The sequence below is a fragment of the Sycon ciliatum genome, chromosome 5 (genome assembly GCF_964019385.1).
Source record: "Sycon ciliatum chromosome 5, ocSycCili1.1, whole genome shotgun sequence".
NCBI classification, from domain to species: domain Eukaryota; kingdom Metazoa; phylum Porifera; class Calcarea; order Leucosolenida; family Sycettidae; genus Sycon; species Sycon ciliatum.
This window is the reverse complement of record NC_088647.1, coordinates 5795010-5820700: the sequence shown is the minus strand read 5'-3', so window position 1 is coordinate 5820700 and position 25691 is coordinate 5795010. Positions and strand designations below refer to the sequence as shown.

General features: G+C 47.3%; 2 protein-coding genes across 6 annotated transcripts in view; one reads left to right on the top strand and one right to left on the bottom strand.

Annotated features, from left to right (window-relative positions):
* LOC135817326 (uncharacterized) overlaps window positions 1–25691 on the top strand; it is a 110603-nt gene that overhangs the window by 40070 nt on the left and 44842 nt on the right. The window lies entirely within an intron of this gene.
* Window positions 1–25691, bottom strand: part of LOC135817324 (zinc finger and BTB domain-containing protein 17-like) — a 38569-nt gene that overhangs the window by 4737 nt on the left and 8141 nt on the right. Inside the window, exon 1 of one of the 5 annotated variants that reach the window (XM_065330488.1) lies at window positions 23072–23181. The exons of 1 other annotated variant lie outside the window; for it this stretch is intronic. In XM_065330488.1, the coding sequence (XP_065186560.1) occupies window positions 23072–23166 (95 nt within the window). In that variant the 5' untranslated portion in view covers window positions 23167–23181. Of the gene's footprint in view, window positions 1–2842; window positions 3194–4888; window positions 5190–19487; window positions 19610–23071; window positions 23182–25691 lie in introns of those variants that run through there. 3 more of the 5 variants (XM_065330490.1, XM_065330489.1, XM_065330491.1) reach the window with 3 other exon arrangements.

Below are 25691 nucleotides of genomic sequence, written 5' to 3'. Positions count from 1 at the left end.
TATTTTGCATGCAACGCGTACCTTCTTATTTTCTTTCGTGGTGGTGATAATCGCGGCTCTATTTCTCTCTCCCTTTCTGGCGACTAGTAGCGTTGCGCTTCCAAGGCTTTCTCTCCCTCGGGTCCTGCTCCTGTCTCAGCCTCTGTTTTCCACGACTTTGTTGGTTTTAATGGAACTGTCTTGCAATTTGTACTGTTCTGGTCTGGTACACTCTCTCTTTCTCTGCCTATGACATCACAGGGAGTGTTCACCCTAGGCTATAGTCCACTCACTGCGCTGTTACTAGTGTTAGTATCACCAGGGACTAAGTTGAGTGGCATTATAGGTCACAGGTAACATTGTCTGTGTTCCTTGTTCTTACACTTAGTGAGAGCATTTGTTCTTGATTCAGTCATTGTGTCTCTGCTTATGCAGTGATGTAGTGATTGGAGGTAGCACTAATGCTGCCCTGCATAATACAGCCCTGAGCTCCCCCTCATGTCAGCTGAGAACTACTACTACTACTAGTACTAGTACATGTACATGACATTGTACTTTGTAGTACTGACTGTACCCAGTGCCATGACAGGGTCAATCTCTTGTCAATGTCAGCCAGTTGTTGGGTTATCTATGCCCATGCCATGCCTGGGGTCGATTTCGTAGTGCCAACTCCATGTCGGCTCCCTGCCTAGCACAGAGTCAGTTCCAACGGCAACGAATCTATGGACCATGGCATGGTATACATGTACAGTCATACTAAGTCTCAGTAACTAGCCAGTGCTGGTCGTAATCATTTTCACCCCTATAACCCTATAAAACGCAGCTTCAATGCCCATTCTTCGTCGGAGGGCAGAAAGCGGACATTTCACTCCGGTACATGATAATGCACTGACTGTCTGTTGCATCTTGTCTGTGCCCTTACTACTACTAGTACGTCGTACTTCCATACCGGAACACACCACGCAAATCTTCTAGTACCAAGCGCCAGTCAGGTCCAGACAGCTCGCGCTAGCCTAGACCTTCATCTACTATCTAGCGCCGGAGACTTGACTAACTAATGCCTGGCTCTACTCGACAGTCCACAGATCTACACTACGTGTACTTTTAAATCTTCAGAATGCAAACGGTGGCCCAAACAAGAGGCGAATTCAAATCCTGGTGACACAAGTGTATCGTCTTATCGGGACCTCGCGCCGACAGAGAGCGTGCACGAACGTAATAATAATTATAACATTTTCCCGGGGTCACGAAGCTCGAAGATAATCAAACGATTCCACAACAAAGACGCAGAGTGCTACAATTAATAATGTACTACATTGTACTAACAGTTACTAGTATCGCCGCACATATCGACGTCGACGCAACACGTCCTCTTGAGCTCCGCGCAAGGCCTGTCATGTCACCTGGACACCACTCACTGTCAGTCAGGGCTACTATTACTAATAAAGGGCAAAAAGGCAGCTACATGTAGCTGTCCTCGCGCTGATCCATGATACTCTGCATGCTCTACTCATGTAGCTAGTGCGTGCGCAGCAAGTGCAAACCGTCGCGTATACCTAATCTATGTCATCCTGGCTTTGTTCAGCCACACAGCCACACAGGCGTACAACTAACTATTACTAGTAGTATGTACTTGTCTTTATTACAGCTTTCCGATCATTGTCATCATCCCATCCGGGCTTGGAAGTAACTAGTTTTTGTAGACGCCTACACCGTTTCCTTCGCGCAGGGCTAGATCATACATGTAGATGATCATCGTCTACACCACAAACGGCGTACAACAGCTAATGCTGAAAGTGCAAGCCTGTGTGAATGCAACACAGACCGGCAGTACATTGTACTCCACTCCTGGGGCTAATTAATTACTCAATACTACAATAGGCCTCATGCAGGCGCGCAACGCACTACTCCGCTTCACGTTTCGCCATTATTTTATTGACTTGTGACAAGTAACATAGTTGTGATCCCGTTTGAAGGTGCAAAGTAAAAATCCGGCCAACCAACGTGAGATCGAGCGTAAACTCTACATTAATTTTTTACTCCAGCACAGCGCGCTTCTTTGAATGAATGAATGAATGTAGCATGTAGCGGCAATGAGTAAGAAAGACTACCACCAGTACTTGTATAGTAGTACTACTAGTACTCGCGGAGCGCAGCTCGTTCTGCCAGGACAGCCGCACAAACGGCGTCACAGCTGATGCTGAAACATGCAACACAAAGCACTTTAGTACAAGTATTAGTTGCACTGATCCTGGGCCTCTAGATCTACATGTACATGTACATGGTCGTCACCTGCATCTAGCCTCGTACTGTTGTAGGTCTACTGTATGTAGGCAACACGCTACTCCGCACGACGCGACTTGACGTTTATCCGAGATCCAGTGTAGATCTACGTCTACTCAGCAGAGACTGAGAGAGGGCTTCTTTGAATGAACCACGCCAACTCTACCATACGAGCAAAGCCGATTTTCGCTGTCCGCACTAACGGCGGCAGCGATACGAACACCAAAAGCAAAAATTTGAAATACAATACATGCCACGTCACCGTCCCCGCATCCAAATCACACAGTAAGTTGCAATACAAGCACGACCCAGCACTATTGTACCGGATCTGCTGATATTAATATCGAAAATGCCAGATTGCATGCTCTCCGGGCAATGTTCTGCCGGAATCTTCTACCAGGTCTTGAGTGTTGGTTCCCTGATTCCCTTCAACAGTGCAGCGTTTCCTAACCTTAGTTTACTCACAATGACCTGAACTACATGCAGTGAAATAGACGACAAACAATTATTATCACGAAATCAACGGCCGTCATTTCTAAAAGCGAATCGTTTCTGCATGAAGTGCGACTCAGTGACTTACCCAGGAAAGTCGTGCAGAGTAGTGACAGATGTATTGTGCGATATCGATTTCCGCTCTTTTCACAGTCGTAATCCCAGTTTTACACCAAGCTCCGATGCACTCAGCGAATCCACGGACGACTCAATACTTCTACCAAACACTACAGCCCGTACAACTCTTCCAGCACTAGCCGCGTGTGATCTAAACGTGTTCCGCTGTGGAACTTCTAAACCGGAATTCTATGAAATGCCCAAGTTTCCTCTTCGTTGTACTTAGCTCCGGTGTACGCTGCGCAACTGGCTGATGTATCGAACTGAACAGTGGGTCGACTAGGGCTTTGATTTTATGCAACTGCCTAGCTAGGCTAGATCTAGCTACTCACTGACTTGCATGCACTGGTAGACTGGCATGCACGGCACTACTAGTAGTAGTAGAGTAGAGTGCGAGTATGATTCATCGCGATCGCACGTGAGTAGTCACTCGCGATCCTCGCACCTTCACTCTTCAGGCTTCACAAGTGACGTGTCGCTCTACTCGCTGCTTCGGTTCTGAATTGAACTGTAGTAGAGTCTACTAGTTATGCGTGGTAGTGCGCAATGCCAATGGGCAATGGTGATCGTTGCCATTGGTCTACTATTAGTACTGTATAAGTAATAAGTAGGCCTACTAAGTACTAGTATGTAGGTCAGCGGACTGTCACCACGACACTAGCACTGTCAGCGCGAGGTCATCTGCACCTGGTCATCGAGCCTCGAGCCGAGTCGAGGTGGCTGGAGATCGGGAGTGGAGGGTAGCTAGCGTTCGGGCCTGGGAGCGCGATAGAATGTTCTGGCGCGCGAGGCAGGTAAGGGTTCTCGAGCCAGATCTGCAGACCAGATAAAAGGGCTCGAGTTGGTGCCATGTGACACACTTACACGGCGGAGTACTCAGAAAAGCTGCCTCGTCTCGCCTACACACTGTCACTGGCTACAGCAAGCAATTATGGAAAGGGCACTTCTTTGATCTTTCCCGAGCCATGCACTTCGGTGTAGAATCGACTTGGGGAGTACTACCGTCGTGGACATGGAAATCCGGTCGCACGTCTAGCGGCACCAGGGCGCTGGCAATGCAGCCATAGCACATATCGCTGCTGCTGGTCGCATCTGATCAACATGATTGTGCACTGCAATGCAACGACTTACGTTCTGTAGGCGTTGAGGGCGCCGGCCCCGGTCAATCGACTGGATTTCCATGTCCGCCACAGTAGTACCACCGGTAACTACTAAGTAACAATTACATAGTTCTAGCTGTGCAGCAGTAGTGGTGACACGTGCACGTCATTACCGGTACTGTAGTATTCTGTACTCCCCATTTGGCGTAAAACTTTTCAAACTAAAAGTCCGTATTTCGATGTGAGCTGCAGCAGTGCAGGTCATTCGCGTTGTTTCTACCAGGGAATAGTACAATACCACTCCCTGGTTTTTGTTTTTTTCTGGTTTCTACTATCGAATTGAGTTTTATTTTCACTGTGGAAACCTCCTCCGATTCCTCGACAGGCTCTAGCCCAGTCTGGGGCTTGGGGTATCCCTTTACAAAATACATGGTTATACAATCATTATTTTGTGTGCAGAGATGCTTTACAATCGTGTACAAGCCTACCAGCAATCCAGGTTAATTAATAAATGACCCACATTACATAATGCAGCGTCCTGTCACGCGCACAGTCTAGACTACAGAGTACAGGTAAACAAAATGTGTACATGCATAACGGTCAAAAAGGAGAATGCTACAACATCCGTTTTGTTTAATACTCATTTTGTTTTGTTTTCATTGTTCTTTTTTCCTCCTAAAAAAATCTAAGCAATCCGACGGTGGCTCTCTGCATTTGGTGCGTCCATTATTTTCATTAACGTCGAAAAAAGAACCTACTATTATCACTACCTAAGCCTAACACTTACTTTTATACACAGACAAGTCAAATACTATGGCATTGTACGCTAAGCAGTTTTCTCGGAGACAAAAAAAGGCTATCAAACTTCGACAAAGCACCTCAGGTTCGCATTGTACTCTAGAAATATTTGGACTTACAGCGGAACGGCGAAATAATAGTGGACTGCGGGCGGCAGAGAGATTTCCTGGTAGTGAGCCATCGTTGATGACGAAACAAGCAGATGAAAGTGGATGAAAGTCTAGAGTAAGGACGGCGTTGATGCGTTTCTCTGCGCTACTGGGTGGCACTGCACTTAAAGCCTAACTTCAGTCGATCTCTGTCCACACCCTTGCTGTCTTCTTCACAAGCAATATAGCTTGGTCGACTTTCTTCTTCCAGAGAGAATAGAGAGTGAGAGAGAAAGGTATCCCGAGGAATTTCTCTTTCTGAGAAGTTCACAAACAAAAGCTGAGTGAGAGATGCTGTTCTTCTGCGCATTGGTTTATAGTATTATACTCCCTGTAGCCATGTACATGTACATGTACATCATGTACATGTACGTGGATTAGCAGTGCTACCTACACTCTCTATTTCAGTATTTGCATCAGCCGATCACATGTGATGGATGATTAATAACGTTCTGTACGTGGATTAGCAGTGCTACCTACACTCTCTATTTCAGTATTTGCATCAGCCGATCACATGTGATGGATGATTAATAACGTTCTGTACGTGGATTAGCAGTGCTACCTACTCTCTCTCTCTCTAATACTCTATTTGCATCAGCCGATCACATTGTGGTGGATGATTAACAACGTTCTGTACGTGGGCTAGTGCTAGTAGTTGTGCTACCCACTCTCTAACCCCCAAGATAAAAAATTAATGGTAGTACTTCAAAGTAGCCTACTGGCCGATTAAAAAAAAGTTAACTTTGCTTAGCAGAGCAGTACTGGCTGCGTTCCACCAGCCAGTACTGCTGTATGTACAGAAAGCGTGTGTTTCCAAGTACATGTACATGTACACTGTAGGATGAAAGTTATTCGCGTGAGATGAAACAGTACTCTCACTTAGGGACATTTCGACATTCTGATTTCGTTTCCCCTTGGGGCTTGCGCAATTCTCATTGGTATTTCAGTCTCTCAGACTTGTGAACACTAGTTATAGTCCTTCTTTTTTTCTTTCAATCTTTCCTAAAATACATGTACAGGTACGTACGGGGCCTAGAGGCTAGACTGGATGACGGTACTTCGAACTACATTATCTAGTGACAGTGTGCATACTGCTTGTATTAATTTTCATCATCGTGAATGGCAGAAGTGTTGTTGTTTTTGTTGTTGTTGTTGTTGTTGTTGTTGTTGTTGTTGTTGTTGTTGTTGTTGTTGTTGTTGTTGTTGTTGTTGTTGTTGTTGTTGTTGTTGTTGTTGTTGTTGTTGTTGTTGTTTTTGTGTTTATTTAAAATAATTCGCAAACCAAACGGGCAGATCTGCCCAATGAAAAGGTGGCGAATGCAGATAGAAAGTAGTAATTGGGGAGGGATGGAATAAGGATAGAGGTGGAGAGAAACTAAGCCAGCTGATCATCAAACAGGACGTTTGGTACTCTAGGTACTAAGGGTGTGCGGGATCATGCTGGCGCGGAACTAGCGGAGCGTGGAGATGGCAAAGTGCTGCAGCAGGTCGGTGCCATACCGTCATTTTGACTTTTTCTTACTAACGAGTAGCGTTCAGAATCATGCATGCGGTATGCGCACCAAGGATTTTAACTCGTACATGTTCCACGGGCCCCTTGGCCTTGGCTCTCCACCAGATTTGCTCCTCCTCCTCCTCATCATCGTGCCGCCCTTGCTAAGCCAACGATGCTCTCTTGGGTGCGAGGGCAGTGCCCCTCTACAGTCATGACCTTTTAATCAGCGATATTACCCCTCCTGACTGGACTACAGTGATTACTCTCTGTCTCTCTCTCTCTCTCTCTCGCTAATAAGTAATAGTACATCATTGTATGAGACCTGCTACTCCACTCCTACATGTACCATGTCCATGTACTTCTCGACTGGCTTCCCCTGGCCCGCTTCAATTGCTTCAACTAACTACTTACTGTTGATGCCTTATCATTGGGTTATTTTTACTTATTGTTGCGCCATGTGGTATGTAGATCTACAATACTATACATGACAATGAGTACCTCGTATTACACACAAGTCAGTGTATTGCTAACGTACTACTACTACAAGTCAGTGTAGCTAACGTACTACTACAAGTCAGTGTATTGCTAACGTACTACTACTACTAGCAGCTTCAGTCAGTCCAGAGTTCGTGCAGCAGCAGATCAGATAGCGGCGCGGCGGCACAGGAATAGCGCAGCACGCACATCGCGATATCGTTTGATGACTTTGCTCGTGTTGCGGATGCTGTGCGTGGACCACGTCTAGTCGTCTGCACATCAAAACGGCAGATGCGGCGCCTAACGGCGGGGCGAGTGGATAAGTCTCACAACCACTGCTGGCACTGGCACAAGTGCCGAGAACGACCCCATTATTACCATGATTACTGCATTAGCTGCATCCATGTACCATTGTGTACTCAGTACCTGGCTTATGCCTGGCCACAAGTAACTAAATGTTACTTAGTTCCCAATCCCAGTTGACTGTGGGTAGCAGAGAACGATCAGCTGATATCATCACTGCGGTGTTTCACGTCACACCGCGCGCGACCACCATGCATGCAGCATGGCCATGTCGACGTGAGCTACGACTCAGTACAGTACGAGTACGAAGTGCACACGCCGGCGGCCTGGCACTACCCACTAGTCACCTACATGTACATGTACATACAGCCTACAGTCCATTCCATACATAAGTGTGCACTCTTTTCCATCCAGTCAAAGGATTGTAGAATCCATGGGGCATACACACTGGCCCTTTGACTGGATGGAAAAGAGTGCACACTGGCCCTTTGACTGGAAAAGAGTGCACACTTATTATCATGTATGGAATGGACTATTACAGGTACACTACACAAGCTGACAAGGCTACAGACAGTAAAACCTGTCAAGGCGACCACTCGGATAAGGCGACCACCTGTCCTAGAAGACCACTGCAACCAGGACCAAGGGCGCAAGGGATGCTATTTTCAGTCAAATGACCCTGGATAAGGAGACCACCTGGTAGCGGAGACCACATCTGCCACATCGGAGACCACAATCATGTACACGTATTTCATTCCTTGGTGCTGACCGCTTTAAAATGCGCTTCCCGAATCCCTTCGCACAAATCATATCCCCAATTCATTTCGCCAGGAACTTAATTTTAGCAAATTCATTTCATCTTGGGCACCCTGTAAGAAGACCTTGGGTCTGTTGGGAATGCCCAAGTAAAACAATAAAAATACAACCACATTTTGAAGGTCCCTTGAACGATCGTCTTAGACAGGTTTCACTGGACATTGTGCTAGCAGTCATGGTAGTAGCAGGACGTGGCGTCTGTGTAACCAGTGTAGTGGTTGCTGATGGCTGCAGCTGCGTTGCAGAGTGACGAAGCACAATGTAACAAGCCTACATGTACATGACTGTACAATGACTTATGTAGCTTGTACTAGGACTCAGTAGGAGACCCTACGGACGGTCTAGACTGGACGCTAGAGAACTGTCGCTTGGAGCCTTGGTGTGTTGGTGGGACGCTTGTCACCATGTCAGTACAAACCTGGCACTTGCACATACGCCACATAATCCTGTGCCCACACTACGCTATGCCTCTCGTCTTACTTCTAATCTTAGCATGCACTTGGTCACGGCCTGCTGCTTGGTTCCGCGAATTCAACTGACAACGGTTGCATACCTATCTACACTAACTGTACGTGTACAGGCAGTGACTATGCCTATAGCGCCTACACGCGCGCTGCTACCGGGCGCTGGCACAGGGTCGGAGTCATGGCTCATCCCCAGAATTAATCCCAGCTTTACTCACAGCTCACCGTTAGCGCGTTCCTTCATTATGGCATCGTCATGCCATGGTGGCTGTTCTAGTACGTACAGATACCATGGATACGGGATATAAAAAATAATAGCAGGTTGCCAGTGTCACATGTTACTTTGGTGTGTGTGTGTGTGTGTGTGTGTGTGTGTGTGTGTGTGTGTGTGTGTGTGTGTGTGTGTGTGTGTGTGTGTGTGTGTGTGTGTGTGAGACAGAGAGAGACAGAGACAGAGACAGAGAGAGAGAGAGAGAGAGAGAGAGAGAGAGAGAGAGAGAGAGAGAGAGAGAGAGAGAGAGAGAGAGAGAGAGAGAGAGAGAGAGAGAGAGAGAGAGAGAGAGAGAGAGAGAGAGAGAGAGAGAGAGAGAGAGAGAGAGAGAGAGAGAGAGAGAGTGTGTGTGTTTCAGTAATGAACATACATGTCATGTACATGTACACGAGTCATGACATTGTACTAAGCCTAATGCTTACTTTAAATAGCCTAAGGAACTACCATCACAGCATCCGTACCAGTGTACATGTACAATATTACTTGCACGTAGTGGAGCTGAACAGTAACTGGTAGTGTTGCTCATAAAGTCTATTTTCCTTGTTGCCAACCTGGCTCCCATCACTTCAGAAGTTCAGTTGCGAAATCCTTCCTTCCACTGCAGCGGTCAGGGCTGCCAAACCTTGGCCTAGTTATTAGGTCTGAGTAGAGGGCTAGCTGTTGAGCAAGGTTTCCAGTTACTTGCAGTTTGGTACAAGAGCGACATCGTGCCATGGCCCATGGCACTAATCGCCACACGCATACAGGCTCAGCTGTTGTTGACGAAACAGCTGCGTAGGATACACTGGACAGTACAGCACCTCAAGTTCTCAACAACACAAGGCCACTGTATCTGTACCAGGGAAAACACTAGGGTAATACTAATAGAGTCCAACGTGGCATCGTGTGTTTGTTACGTGATTGTAGTGTCATTACTTTGACGGAATCACTGCCACTCAATCCGGAGTTGGACAGAATGGAGCCCAAATGAACACACTATGATGTGTTCTTGTTGTTGTTCTATACTGGCACAATGATCTGTTCAGTGCACATTGGTTTCACAATACTCAATAGGCTGTGATATCTCCCAGCAGCCCACACACGTACATGTGTGAACATACGATACAACCACATTCGTCTTTTTGGCATGCAGAACATAAACAATATGGCATAATTATTGTATCGTATTGTGTGGCGCTGAAGGCCGCGACGTTCTACATTGTTCACCATGTCATTCGTGACGATGTACATGTAAATGTAAATGTAATTGCGAGTTCTCACCTTTGAATCTCGGCTACCATCATGGTACACTGGCTACAGATGTTGCTCTACACTACTAGTCAACTATCTTACAGCGTCAGTTGACGGTCAGTGCACTACAGATACTGCGTAAACTGTAAAAGGATGTGGACTGCTGTATCAGTGCATGTCCAGTTCGATACTCTCTCTCTCTCTCTCTCTCTCTATCACTCTCTCTCTGCTAGTGGAATTCTACAACAGTTACTATTAACACTGGTTGCGAAATCGCCCACGCAGCGGGACTGCGTGGGTGTTCCGAATGTTGTTGCAGTGCTTCGCTGAATGGGCTGAATATTCACAACACAATGCCAGAAGGGACAACACACGAACACGCTGTATTCACGTTCTTTGATTGATAACTATTAAACTGCTACGTGAAAAGCACCGGCCTTTCTCCCCTCACTAGCAGCACTCGACAAGGTAGAACCTGTGAATGGTGACTTGTTTTAGGCAACGGCTGTTTTGTAAGGTCGCAACGACGGGAGCTCCAGAGAGAAGGATTCGGCTACAGCACTACAATGCAGGCACGCACGCTTGAGTTACAGAGGCTCAAACTGATCAGGGGACCGACTGTTGTTGTCTTCTTGGTGTGTTTTTTTAGATCAGCATCATCATAGTCAAGGGATCTAGGGCCTAGTTGGGGTTGTGTTACCTATGCTGTGATGATTGGTGTTTGTCGCCGTCCATGGCAAGGGAGTCGCCGTCCATGGCAAGGGAGGAGGACGTGTGCCACATACCCACCCGTACGTCGTGCAACGCCTTTTCTCAAGGGGTTTGACGGTTTCTCATTGCTGTTGTTCCGGTGGCATGCTAGTAGTAGTTTGGACTCATGCTGCCTTTTCTAGTGTGCTGCGAATCGACCCAAACGCAGAACAAGTACGCCAGGTAGATCTACACAGCGTTGCACTCTTTTTGACTGGATCACTGCTGGGCGGAGGGAGTCAGAGGTGAGACAAGTCGCGCCTAGTTTTCTGCCAGACGCCAACACGTCAAGCAGCGATGCTTCTACTAAATTCTAGTACATGTACATGACTGATTGTAGACGTGTCATTGTAGAGAGTGCTGTCCTTGCACTTGATCTGCGTTGCCGTTGGACATACACGACTGTACTCGTATGACTGAGTCTGTCGTTGCTGGACTGACACTGACAGGTCGTGTGCTACAATGACTATGACTATGTAGCCACTGTACTGTAGTACAATGTAGCTTGACCGGTATGCACTGTGCAGTTTCGTGCAGCAGAGTTTGGGCGGCCAGCGCAGTGTTTCTCCACTAGCACTATGTGTTTGCCGTGCAGTGGTGTGGTGTCCTAAGCGCTGGTACATTATTGTGTACATAATCATTGGCAATGTACGCCTTCTGCATGGTCGGTTTCACTGGTGCTCTCACTGAACAAGAGCTAGAGCTAGAGAGTGGAGTGCTTGGGCTGCAAACAGCTACAATGTAGTTACCCCACAACTCCTCTTCGTCAGCCACTCGCAGTGTGTTTCGTGACACACAGCAGAGCACTTTCGCGATTTCGGCCGTCAAGTGGTTCCTGTTATGACAGTGCCCGTGGTGAAGCGCGGAGCGGCGTGAACCAGTTGTACCCAAAATGACCTCGCCACGATCGTACGAGACGTGCGTGTGTCACCACACATGGTAGATCTACACTACAGTCGAGTCATGCTCGCAAGCTCGCAGCCTGTCTCACCCTAGACCTGTCACACTCCATCGCTCACACAGATATCTGCAGACTCGCCCTGACCGTGATCATTGGTAATGGCGAGTCCATGGCATGCGCATGGGCCAAAGAAATCGTCTGGCGTGACCCAAAAATACTGTGCACGAGGGCTAGGTGTAGCTGCACATAGCAATGACATAACCATTCAGGTATGCACGTGCAGACGACCAATTGCACATGCTGTGGCACGCGCAGGGTAAGGGTGCATGCGCGCCATGCGCCAGTGCATGCAGTGCCAGTTCGGCAGAAGCCTCACACATCCACTTGCCGCATTCCTGTGCTTGATTGGTACAACTGAGTAAAACTAATACTAACACGGCTAGAACAAAGGAGGGTGACAGCTGCAACCGGCAGGATGGGTAGATGTGGGTACACACTGCATTGTCACAGTCCTCTATGCTGAGTCAGCATCGCGTGCTCCAACAAGTCTGGAAATCTCGCCTTCACGCTCTTGTTGCCGTGGATCTCCGTACTAATACTAATACTACCACTGTACCATCGCATGTGTACCATGATGTACCAGGGCAGCACTCACTCAGCGCTGACAGCAGGGTGTTACGGGCGTGACCAAGGAAACTAGAACATAACAAGTACACTACACGCCATTTAATGCATACGCATGTGTGAAGGTAGTAGTCCATAATGCGCACTGTCAATAATAGATTCGCGTACTACACGACTACATGTCTACTGAGAGAGTAGAGGAGATGGAGAGTGATAGAGAGAAAGAGTGAGTGAGTGAGTGAGTGAGTGAGTGAGTGAGTGAGAGAGAGAGAGAGAGAGAGAGAGAGAGAGAGAGAGAGAGAGAGAGAGAGAGAGAGAGAGAGAGAGAGAGAGAGAGAGAGAGAGAGAGAGAGAGAGAGAGAGAGAGAGAGAGAGAGACAGAGAGACAGAGAGACAGAGACAGAGAGACAGAGAGACAGAGAGACAGAGAGACAGAGAGACAGAGAGACAGAGAGAGAGAGTGAGTGAGTGAGTGAGTGAGAGAGAGAGAGAGAGAGAGAGAGAGAGACAGAGAGACAGAGAGACAGAGAGACAGAGAGACAGAGAGACAGAGAGAGAGACAGAGAGAGAGACAGAGAGACAGAGAGACAGAGAGACAGAGAGACAGAGAGACAGAGAGACAGAGAGAGAGAGAGAGAGAGAGAGAGAGAGAGAGAGAGAGAGAGAGAGAGAGAGAGAGAGAGAGAGAGAGAGAGAGAGAGAGAGAGAGAGAGAGAGAGAGAGAGAGAGAGAGAGAGAGAGAGAGAAGGAGAGAGAGAAGGAGAGAGAGAAGGAGAGAGAGAAGGAGAGAGAGAAGGAGAGAGAGAAGGAGAGAGAGAAGGAGAGAGAGAAGGAGAGAGAGAGAAAGAGATAGAACACGCACTGTCTGTCTGTACAGCGTTATTCGTAGGCCAATCAACGCGTGAATCAACCGGAAGGCGATCGCTTTACCTTTGTTCAATACGCTTTGTATGATCCGGTTTTACTTAGCTTGCTATGATCCGGCTTTACTTAGCAATACCAATACCAGTTACTATGAGCAGGGATGCACTTCGTTGAAACCAAACGCAAGCTTTCAAAGGCAAGATGTTACCTCTGTTGCATGTTGAGGACCAACTGCGATACTGTGCACACACTGGCTATTGAACTCTTTGGTGATACTTGTACCGGGTACTCGTGTCACCTAATTAGGAGAAAGTAAGTTCGGCACCATGAATGATACAGTGCAGGAATGAAACGGATTTCAGTACAAGACGGTGTTCTAGTCCCATGGTTACGATCATGGAGGACATGCACCTCATCAGCTCACCGCGTTGCATGTTATGTACAACAAAAAGCAAGGGCCTGCGTTGATTTCAATACGCCAGAAAAGCTGATGGATATCGACGAGTTACGTCTTCTCTTGAGAATGGCTCCACCCCCGACACACCAACCCAGGACCACACGCCTCACCCGCCAGGCTGTACGACTGTCCACCGCGCATTCCCATCAGTTACAGAATGTTCTTCCTGCCAATTCCCGGAACAATGTGAGCCGAGCCTTTCCCCACTCCGTCATCCCAATTTGGAACCAGCTGCCTACCTCTATCATTCCCCACCCATTTCACCCAAAGAACATCCAAAAGTTCAAGACAGCAGCTTATCACCATCTCCTCAGAACGAACTGCACTGGGCCACTCATATGCGGCATACGCGAGTAAGAGGGCACAGTGTCCTACCCTGCTTGGACATACATGTAATCTCTCCTCACGGACAGTCTCCTCTTGAATTAAAATTCTAACAGCGTTCACATCAATACTCAACTTATTCTTTTGCTCACTGAGCAATGCAATCTTTCCATTTTCTTTCTTCTGTTTTCTTTTTCAATTTAATCCTCCCTACCCAATATCCCTTTGGTGCGTCCATGGAGCTATGAAGCCGAGACCTCTGGTCGGCGGAGCTTAGTGGGCCCCACCACCACACTCCATCATTCACCCCAGTGTCTGGAGATATGTGGATTTTGTAGAAAAAAACGAAAAAAAAACGTGTCGTTTGCTTATGCAGTTGGTGCTGAGCGACCGGTTGTCCTGGTGAAATATCACGCCTAATATCCTTGCACACTGTCCTGATACAGTGATGCATGACGTTAATCGACATGGAACTGGTTTGTACGTGTACATGTAATAATAATTGTACTGTTGTTGTAATGAATCCGAATCAGACAGATCGACAAACTCAGCTATTACTTCACTCCAGCCTGGGTCGCCACGAGGAAAGGGCAGAGGTGATTTGGTACCCGTGCTGTCTGCCAATGCCTTACATACTCCTTGGACACTTTCACACAGACCAAATGCCCGTAGATTCTACATAATGGCCTTCCTCCTTGCTTCAGCAACACTGACACGTGGTGGCATAATATTCCGAATCACGTCATCGACATTGACTCACTGAGGAAAGTGACCACATCATCCATGACATTGGTTTCCAAGATGGCGGTGCTGAGCAGTGCACTGTGGACACTTTGACGGTGACACTGTGTCAGATGACCCTTACGGACTTCAGTGCCTTCTTGCTAGTTCTAGAGACTTAGAGAACGACGTTCGGTGACAATGTAAGACACACCTAATTCCACGATGTGTGATGTAGTTTGCACGATGTGTGTTGTGTAATACTACAGTAATGGTACATGTACATTGTACATGGATGTACATGGATGTACATGGATGACTTCAACTAACGTGTGTTTGTTACTTTCTTTGGACATTGTATTTTTTTGTGACGCAACCCATGGCATAAGGCGCGTGTCATTGTCTTTCAGCTGTGAGGTCAACAGTCAGCGACGTCACTACACTTTCTACTCGTATTGTACGACATGACTTGTTTGAACTGTAGGTAAGCCAAGGACTTAGGTCACCTCGTTGTCTGTGTTCGTCATGCTACGCATTCAATCGATATCTAGATCTCACAGCGATTGCTTGTCTGCTAGGCCAGCAGTTACTGTACATTGTAGCTGAGAAGCAGCAATGGCGCAGTGTCAAGAAGTTTCTAGAATTCATCTCCTCACATATTCCCTGAGCGAACATGTACATGTACATTGTCACGACGTGGGATGTGTATCTTCCGCGTCCTACTCCGTTATCACTAGTTTACGATTCTGCCCCCATCGCTGCAGAAGGCAACGCTATTCTCGTGCTTCGGGGAAAACTCCACCCTTCATTGTGCTCGTGCGATGCCGCCCAGTTTTCTAGAACTACACGTATCTTCTTTGCCTTCTTTGCGACGCAGCAGGATTTCAAATGATTCAAGAAGCACGTCGTGAAAGGCACTAAAGGTCATGGCCGTAAACGACAGACGGGCCTATTCATCAGTTTACCTTTTGACGTTTTTCCCAGCGTCGCCTACCCAGCTGCGTTCCAGGACTTTACACCCAGACGATGTGCGTCGACGATCATACTGTTGCTATCCAGGTACAGTATTACGGATTTAGGGAGAGTGAATCGACCTTCTCCCGTGTGTCCCTTCAAGTTTGTAACTTTGTGTCATTGTAACCATCTGCTTCTACATTTCAGTGTTCGGTCCTTCACCGGGGTACGCACGGGTAATGATGTAGTGCTTTGTTCACGTGTGTTGCTACAGTACTGTAACAATGTCACATAGTATCAGTCCGGTGACGACAGAAATAGTTTTGGTTTTTCGGAGAATTACGATTCCACCCAAGTAGAGCGTTCCCACCATTCTCTGGGGCGCATCTGCGTTGTCCACCGATTCTCTTTCCCACTTGTTTACTACTTTAGGCAGTAGAGTGTTCGTTTCATGGCGCACATTCCTCCCCAGGCACACTCGCAGGCGGTGAGGGTACCATGAGGCTGAAAGGACTTGATTGCATCAGTTTTGCAGGGATTGGACGGCTGCACACACGCCTTGCCCGCCTATTCATGGCCATTCAGGCCCCAATCAGGGCCATCGTCCTGAGATCCAGGCTGCGTTGTCCGGAGCTGGGCGGCTCATCATGCTATCCTAGGCATAGCCAGCGCCAAGGTCGGTACGGTTAGGTGTCATGCCTCCCTGGCCTGGCCTGTCACCTGGTCACGTCCAGGCTGTGTTGCACTACTGGCAGTACTGCCACTGCGCACTACTGTATATCACCTTATTTTCGGTGTTGTAAAATTTCGGTAAAAGCCAACCCCTGACCTTTCGGTGGAAGGATAAATTCGGTATGCATGCATGGCACCAAAAAAAAAAAAAAAAAAAAAAAAAAAAAAAAAAAAAAAAAAAAAAAAAAAAACGGCTCTTGCACTAATATCTCCGGCTAGGCTCGTACTTATCATTATGTATACCGGTATGTACATGACGATTGTCGCACCCTGTAATAATATGACTGTATACAAGTTGATTTTTTGACAGTGATTTTCATGATTTTTACATATTTTTGGATTTCGGAAAATTTAGGTGTAATGTTAAATTAGGTGATCCAGGACCAGTACCGAAGTTACCGAAATTTAAATTACACCGAAATAAAGGTGTTATACAGTAGTCTAGTGACGTGCCTCCCTGCCCTGCAGGAGTAGCTGTAGTGTCAATCCCTGTATGTACGTACATGTACGTGTACACTAGCTGTGCATGCTGCACTTGACAGGAGCGGGTCATTGTCAGCACGTGGCTTCGCCCAGATCTTTCAGGATTTTGATGTGCTTGATCTTCCCCTACACTATACTTGTCATGATCCAGTACATATCCAGGGCCAGGAGTCACACATGACTCTTGCCGTCTTGGTCTTGTTCTTGCAGAAAACTGCTAGTTGAATACAGGCTAGTCAGAAAGCATGCGGAAAAATCCTCTGCCACATCGCACTGTACGTGCACTACTCTACGGGGACTTTCAAATTAATTCAAGACCTTGACACCAGTCACAGATCAGAATTTCTAGACCATGCCGACACCTGGCTGACTGTCATGTCTGCCTGCTTCTGTTACGTACTGAAGGAGTTACTTGAATTGTTGTACATTGGACTCTTTGCCAGTTAAACGGGATTACATACAATGTCATGACTCATGTACATGTACATGTACTGATGTAGTATGTACATGTACGTAGGCGCAGTGTTTCTGATTATGACAGAGCTTGCAGTTGTGCGTCCGGGAATGACGCGGACTGGACAGGTTGACGCATGAACGTCATGGATAACGGGCACACTGTAATCACGATGCGGTACTAGTACATCATGACACGTTACTAAAGTGAACAAGCACGACTCAGCTAGTTATGGATTGAAAAGCAGATCATGATTTATAGTGCATGTCAACTCACTCAATCCCCCCATGTACATGTAAATGTACATGTAGATTGTACTACACGTACTCCCAATCAACAGTGGTTTTTTAACAGTCACACTAGTCCCTTTGCCTTGGCCCACTGCCACCCTAGTACTTAGTAGTAGTACTCCCTAGTAGTAGTAGCAGACTCACTGGTGCAAGTGGTGCTAGACTAGTACTAGTACTAGTAGTAATGGTAAATGGGCGCCCGCGACCAGGCAGGTGACTGTGTCACAGTGTGTGCTGCTGTCATTATCATCAGTGACGTCACCAAATCCCTAGGGTTCGTCTCAGCTGGAGTCTTTCCTGGAACCAAGAACAGTGCTACCCACACACTGCCTGGGAGAGCCCTCAGCGGGTCAACTACGTTGCACGTTGATGGCGTAAAGTTCAGATGGACTGGAAAGGGCCCGTTGTCTATCTCCATTGTCTTACTCTTACATGTACATGTAGATACAATGTACTTTTATCTGTTTATCTTTCTTATCAATCTGTGACCGCATACTTTATCCTCATGGCGTCATGACGTGCCCTTTCAGTACTGTAAATGTAATTTCACAAATTTCCCGTGTACTTTTATTTTCGGTACGTTCGGTGCATCTGTTTCATACATGTACCTAAAATTTCAATACACCGAACAAACACTAACACGCAATAATGATCCAATGGGGCTAGGGGACTGCTCGACTATACCTAAAATTTCCGTTAACCTGGCCTTTTGCCCTCAAACTACATGTATTGAGGACTAAAATTTCCGTTAACCTGGCCTTTTGCCCTCAAACTACATGTATTGAGGACTAAAATTTCCGTTAACCTGGCCTTTTGCCCTCAAACTACATGTATTGAGCACTAAAATTTCCGTTAACCTGGCCTTTTGCCCTCAAACAACATGTATTGAGCAGTAAAATTTCTGAAATTAGAGTACAGTAATTGATTGTCCTGTGCAATGTGGAGACTGCGGACCTGGGACTGAAGTCCGAGTGCTCCACCTCGTCTCCTGATGCACGAGAACAACATTTGGGTTCAAAAAGACTCTGTGACGCAATGTGTTGAACTAACTTACTCGCTCTACTTTCAGCATCCGCACTGTCCCTTGGGCGCATTGTCTTATAGTGTCACTCCGCTGACTAGGACTCTTTGTCCGGCACTTCTTCAGCGCCACTCACTTCTTCAGCGCCACTCACTTCATACACTGTACCATTTGCCGGAACCATTCCGCTGTTGACCCAAATTCCAAAAGTCCACTAGCATAATACTAGTATGTACAGTATGTAGTCAGACAGTGCGACAGCCAGGCACAAACGATTCTCCTACCCACTGGGCCACAGCACCTTACCTGCCACGGGAATCACAAACACTTTCTGCAAATCGATCTCCTTTCACCTTTATCATTTCCCCTTTTTTTCTCTCCTTTTTCTCACTGCTGTCTCCTGCTTTGGAGAGCGACGTTACTATTTTGTGGCAGTTTTACATACATGTAGTAGCTTTAGGAGCTGCATCTGCGACTTGATCCACAGAAGGTGGTGGCGTCCCTACGGATGCGATCTAACGCGAACCGTGATTTTTTTTACATACATATGATGCATGGCCTCACCTTTGGCTGCTGGATTCCAGCCCGGTGTGTGCCTATCTCTGGCCTTTACAATGTAAGTGCTGATGGATAATAATAATAATAATAATAATACGAAGTAGTGGTTGCGACTTCGGCGATGATTTGTAAGAAAGGTTTGCTCCCCACACCGGAGCTCGCGCTATTCCGCCGACTTTACTTGACACTTGACGGAATAGCGCGAGCTCCGGTGTGGGGAGCAAACCTTTCTTACAAATAATAATAATAATAATAATAATAGTCTCTTTCCCTCAAACCAGTTAAAATAATAATAATAATAATAATAATAATAATAATAATAATAATAATAATAATAATAATAATAATAATAATAGCGGTAAAGGAAACATTTTGACTTACCTGTAGTACTGTACACTTCCGCCCGTCGGGCAAGAATGATACGTCGGGCAAGAATGATACATGTCTATCTTGACGAAATCCGAGCCTGATCCCGCCTTCTAAATCTGCAAAGCCTTCCCTAAATTTGCAATCCTGGGCTAAAACGAATATCCTTATTCCTAGACTGCGGAAGAACTTGGAAGGCAACAATCACAGCTTCTGGAAACAAATTGGAATGAAACTAGGACTTTTTTCTTTCCTTTTAAAAATAGGACTTCGCTACGACTAAGATCAGGGCACGAAGAGCACATTGGAAAGCAAATATCATAATGAATCGAAAGACTGAGGCAGCCTTTTTTTATAGGTTTCTGCTGGTACCCAACTGTGTGTTCGATGACGATGAACAGATCTGTCAGGCGTCATGGGACATCCACCACCAAACCTCCCCACCACACCTGCAGCAACCACATCTTGCACCACAACGTCAACACCAACCATACACCCTTCGACAGACAAGGACCTACTCCATCGGACACGCACACACGAACAGGCACCGATATTCCCCCATCAACAGTGCCCTCACCCTCTACAACTCACTCCCTATCGACGTCACAACCCAACTTCGTAGAAATTCTTTCCGAAACAATGCATCCAGTCTTCTTTTGAGCAGTACCTGCTCCTGCTCCGCGCATCCCCCTGGTTTCTGATATCTCGAACGTGTACTTAACTATCTCGATCACCCCTGCTAACGTCAACACCAACCATACACCCTTCGACAGACAAGGACCTACTCCATCGGACACGCACACACGAACAGGCACCGATATTCCCCCATCAACAGTGCCCTCACCCTCTACAACTCACTCCCTATCGACATCACAACCCAACCTCGTAGAAATTCTTTCCGAAACAATGCATCCAGTCTTCTTTTGAGCAGTACCTGCTCCTGCTCCGCGCATCCCCCTGGTTTCTGATATCTCGAACGTGTACTTAACTATCTCGATCACCCCTGCTAACGTTATTGCCCCCGCTTGTTTTTCAAGATCCATTGCTTCTTGCCTCCCGGTTAATTTCCATCTAGCTGTTTCTGGCTAGTACCAGTTCTATCGCACTTATTAATCATCCTTATTGGCGTCACGCCATCGTGGAATAAAAGAATAAGGCCACACTGAAGAAGGTCTGTGGTTCGACTCACCCGACCGACCGTACACTTTTCAGCCCGACCGTAACTTTTTTTCGGCGGGCTGTCGTGTGACTGACGTAGACCTACGTGGACTGAACACGTCCACGTCTACGTGCTGTGCAGCGCGAGTCTGCGGACGCAGGCGCCGGCGGCTCCTTTTGGACTTGACTTGTAGTTGTACTGCAGTGCAGTGCAGTGAGATTGCACTTTCCTCGTGTATTGGGAACCAATTTTCACCTGTGCCGGTAAGTTGCTGCTCCATGTGTGCAAGCACAGGAAGCGTCGATGGAAAAAGCCCATGTATCCGTGCACGCCGACACCAAACTAGCAATACATGTACATGTACCGGTACATTGTACAATTTGTACTTGGAAGTAGTTCCCGAACTTACTTTCAACTCGCATCGTTCTTCATTTGCTTGATGATTTGGACAGTCAGAGTCACCGCTTGAAGTTATTCTCTTCTCGTTCCAGAGCTACACAATGTTTCAAAGTATTAGCCAGTGATCCCTTTATACCACATGTATGGCATAACACTGCGTAATAATGCCGATGTACTGGGTGTCTAAAGGCAGTACAGTGTATTTACATGTACTAAAAAATATATTTTAAAAAAATCCGCCCGCCCGCCCGTAAAAAAATGTCCATGTTAGTCGAACCACACACCTTCTTTAGTTTGGCCTAATGTCACTCCAGGTCCTTTTGCTGGCTTGTTCTTTTCTGTGGCTGCGGGCTCTGCGTCATCAAGGTCCTCATCTCCTCTTGGCGGTAAAGACGCTAACTACTCGTAGTCATACGTGCCCTACTAGTTTGTTTTTCCTGTCGTGCTGCCAACCCTCACTCTTGGAGTCCAAAGCAACTCCGAACTCGTTTGTTCTCCGCCCCATGCTAGCACTGCTTCGCGACACTCTGCTACGCTCCCTACGCTCGTTTGCGCCATCAGCTGCGTAGAGGAGATTACATGCACGGTCAGAAGCAAGGGGTTCGAATTATTAATACTAGGTCCTGTCCTGTTGAGCCACTGCCATGAAGGTTACGTGGGCCCCAGAGGGGCAGCTGAGAGAGAGGAGGAGCACACAGCCCTGTGACGATCCAGGTGATGCGGTAAGCGAAATCGGTGGGAGCAGGCGCAAACACATGTGAAACCCCACAATTAATAGGTATGATGACCTGTACGGAACTTAAAGAGTCTGCTTCACGTACTTGTACAATGTACGTAGGCCGATCGAGCGTTGTGGTTGTGGCTACTTGCCCAACGCCAAATCCTGATGTTGGTGTTGCAGGTTCAAGCGTTTGCCTAGCTGTAGTGTAAGACATGGCACTCGGTAGGTCTAGAGCCCTCCTTAGCACCCATTGTCGTGCAGTAATACTGAAGTGTGTACGTGTGCATGTCATGTACAGAACAGAACAACAAGGACAATCAAGGCTTGTTTGCTGCAGTGCTACCTAAAGTTTCCTGCTCACGCAATCATTAGTGGTACACCCACAACAGAGGCGAAAGGCTGTGTTAGCTGTGACTTAAAGTTTCACGCATCGGAGCGATCATCAGACAGTCAGACAGCACCATTCACGTGGTTATGTACTCTTGCTTCCACCAAGAGTACTAGTACATAAACCAAGAGTGTGCAACTCCTATCTTGAGCTGCGATGGGTTCACCCACGGCGGAATTTTTTTATTGCGTCATTCTTGGGTAGAAGTATGATGAAGTGGGTATGCTTTCCCGCGCTTGTTTTGTAGATACGGTGAGAGTTGGTCAGGTTCAAGACACATCGATCTATCGTCCGTTGTTCTGCTTCGACTACCGTAGCTGTGATGTACAAATTCTTTGTACTTTGATCTCTGGCTACGCATGATGGCATCAGCGAGCCAAACAGCCGCCAAAGACGGATGTCATAAAAAAATTCCGCCGTGGGCTGGGGGATAGTCGAGTTGCACACTCTTGGTAGTATATGTACTCTTGCTTCCACGTATAATAGACAGTGATAATCTTGCACATGCAATACATTTACATTTGTCTTTTTAAGGGCCTAGTCCTGGTACCGCTGCACAATGCTTGTCTGGTCTAGTGGAGATCCTGGCATCAGGCCCCTGTCAGTCGGTGGCAGAATGGGACTCAACACCTTTTTCTTCTTTTTTTTAGTCCAGTCATAGGATAGCAATGAATGGAGAATGACTTCTCCTACATGTACATGTAGTATGATGTAGTATGATGTAGTCTTTTAATAGCAACTCTCCTTGAGTGTAGCCTCAAACGGCACTGCTGGAAAACGGGTTTATTCATAAAGCCAATCCCGTGAAACCATAAAGTGAGAAGCAAAGGAAAAAGACGACCCAAATTCAGCAGGAAATGAAACACTGGCATGTGACTGCCCGCCGCTGCAGACAAAACAAAAAACCCGGGTGCGTTGCTTACCCATCTTACCCATCACATTCGATGTACACCAACTCTTCGTTTTTGTCCACATCCAGTGCTCTCGCCACCTGGTCAACTCTGGCACCATACGCCGCCTTCTTCATTCGCTAGTGTATTCTCAGCTGGCTATGGATTTCCGGACGAGACAGCAAGGACGGCGCAAGCCAAAGTCATTCACCATTGCATCAAAAAGGCGGCTTACTGCCCCGAACAGGAACCCCTAGCCCATACTTATACATATGCAGCAGTAGAGCCAAAAGTATGAAGGCGACGGCAGGAAACCGTGTGGAGGAAAGCGAGTAGGAGCAGTCCGCCTTCCCTTTTTGTCCTGGTCCTGACTCATGTATTTAATTTAATAGATTTGTGGTTGAAGGAAAGCAAATCAGCACACGATCGCCAAAGCCCCACGCTTCCCATCTCGGTTTTCGGCAGGGGCGGGAATTAGATTAAGGCTGTCAAGATTCAGTCGGAGGGTGCTTCAACCCTTCGAAGTCTTGCACCATGCAGTTCTCTCCTAGAAGTCGTGCAGAACGTGCCCGCCCTACTTCCGCACCTGAGAATGCAGGGAGATGACGTGTCTGATGTAATGACTCACGGACATCTTGGAGTCATCTTGGACTCTAACCTCGACTTCACCAGCCACGTCGCCACCATCACGACAAAGTAATTAGTTCCGCCAGCGAGTGGTCCTGCTGATCCACATGACCAAGCGTATCACCCCAGCCGTAGCCAGCCGCTTGTACACTGGATATGTTCGACCTGTGGTTGAATACGCCTCATCCCTCTGGCAATTTCAACTCCCCAGTGCTCAGGCTACTACTCTTGAACGGCTACAGGCAAGAGTGGCACGTGTGATCCTGCGGCAGGTTCTGCTATTGTGATCCTGCGGCAGGTTCTGCTATACGTGAAACGCAGAGAAATCACGTAGGCCCGGGAACTTGCTTTCTTCGCGTTCCCGTAACGTAAAGAAAATCTGTTCTGCTCTACGTTCACGTAGAGAAATAACGTGAAATGCGTACTGGGACTTTCCCCTTCCATATTTGGCAGTTTTCTGCCTGCAGTTAATCGATACCCAGCAGATCCGTACGCATTTTCTTTGCGTGTGCCACAACGTAGAGAACCTGATCTCCGCGTAGAAATCTGGAGCCAAAACACGCGAAGCCGTAGACTCTAACCCAGACACTTGCTCTCTACGTGATTTCTCTACGTTTCACGTATAGCAGAATCTCTGTTTGGCGTGTACCCTCCTCAAACGGAGCCGAAAGTCTCACTTTTCGCGCACCTCCAGTGGCCCAGCCTGGCATAGCGAAGACACATTCAGTGCCTTCTTGAGCTCCACCACCTAAGCCGTCCTTATCAATACTAATAGTAGCAAGAGTACATAACCCGGCAAGAGTGTGCAACTGCCTGCACAACCTCTATGCTGTGCTGCGACGGCAGAACTTCACATCACGTGACATGGTTCAAAAGGTTATGCTGGCAAACAGTGCAAAGATTTAAGTGACCACAAGAGAGTTGTACCCAAAGCTGGGCTGCGTACAACCCTGTATCTATCATGCACAGAGTGCAAATAATGTGTACGGGTTCATCACGTGATGTGAAGTTCTGCCGTCGCAGACCCCATAGCTATCTGGAGTTGCACACTCTTGGGGGTTATGTACTCTTGGTAGTAGCCAGATGACGACCCTGGAGGACCTAGCTTCCTAGGGCTACACGGTGTCAAACAGCGCCAGGCGCCCCCAACATCTACTCCCGCCTGCTAGAGCCAGCACACACACCCGTGCCACCTTTCTCTTCAGTGTCACCACTGCCACATGGAACTCCCTCCCGGCTGCCATTCGTACTGTATCCAGCCCAAAATGTTTTACCGCTCTTGTCCGCACGCACTTTTGCTATCACCCGTCATGAGCCCTCTAGAGCTCTGGTTTCATTGCACGTAGAGTAGCGATGTCATAGAGCACTGTGTTATGTGTTGTATTACTACCACCCCGCATCATTCTATCTCCTAGTTTTATTTTTCTCCTCAGCTTCTTCTTCTTAAGCTGTTGACGGAGACTCCCTCGATTTAGGCTAAGGCCTGTGGAGAATCCATAAATACAAATACAAAAATTAATACAAAAAGTGCAGTACGATATACATGTACAACGACGTGGAGGATCAGACTCGATGTGCTGGATTGTGCACATTTTCATCCTAGATTGTCAAGTATCGTGTACAGGAGTGCATGCGTCGATTCAACATCGTATTTCGTTGTACATGTATACGCCGAAGTCGCTTCACAATCACAGGTAGAAAATCGACAGGGGCGGATCAACGGTACTTTACGGTAATGGTACGAAAGGCCTAGTCGAAATTATTATGGCTTCTGTGCTTCGTGTACTCATGTTTTTGTCGCCCTGTCACAGAACATGGCCACAGCCAGAGAGTACGAGTGGAGGCCATATCCATGCCTGATTGCATCACAGTTCACCTGTCAAGCGTTTTGTCATCGTGTCGACCTTTGCACAAGAATGGCAACTCTTCAAAAGGCATTGTGAAGGTTCGGCAGGTCCTTCTCCGTCCACTCTGCGTCATATCGGATGCGCTGTGAGGCTGTGACTCAGTGTGAGCCGCCGATTGTAGGATAGCA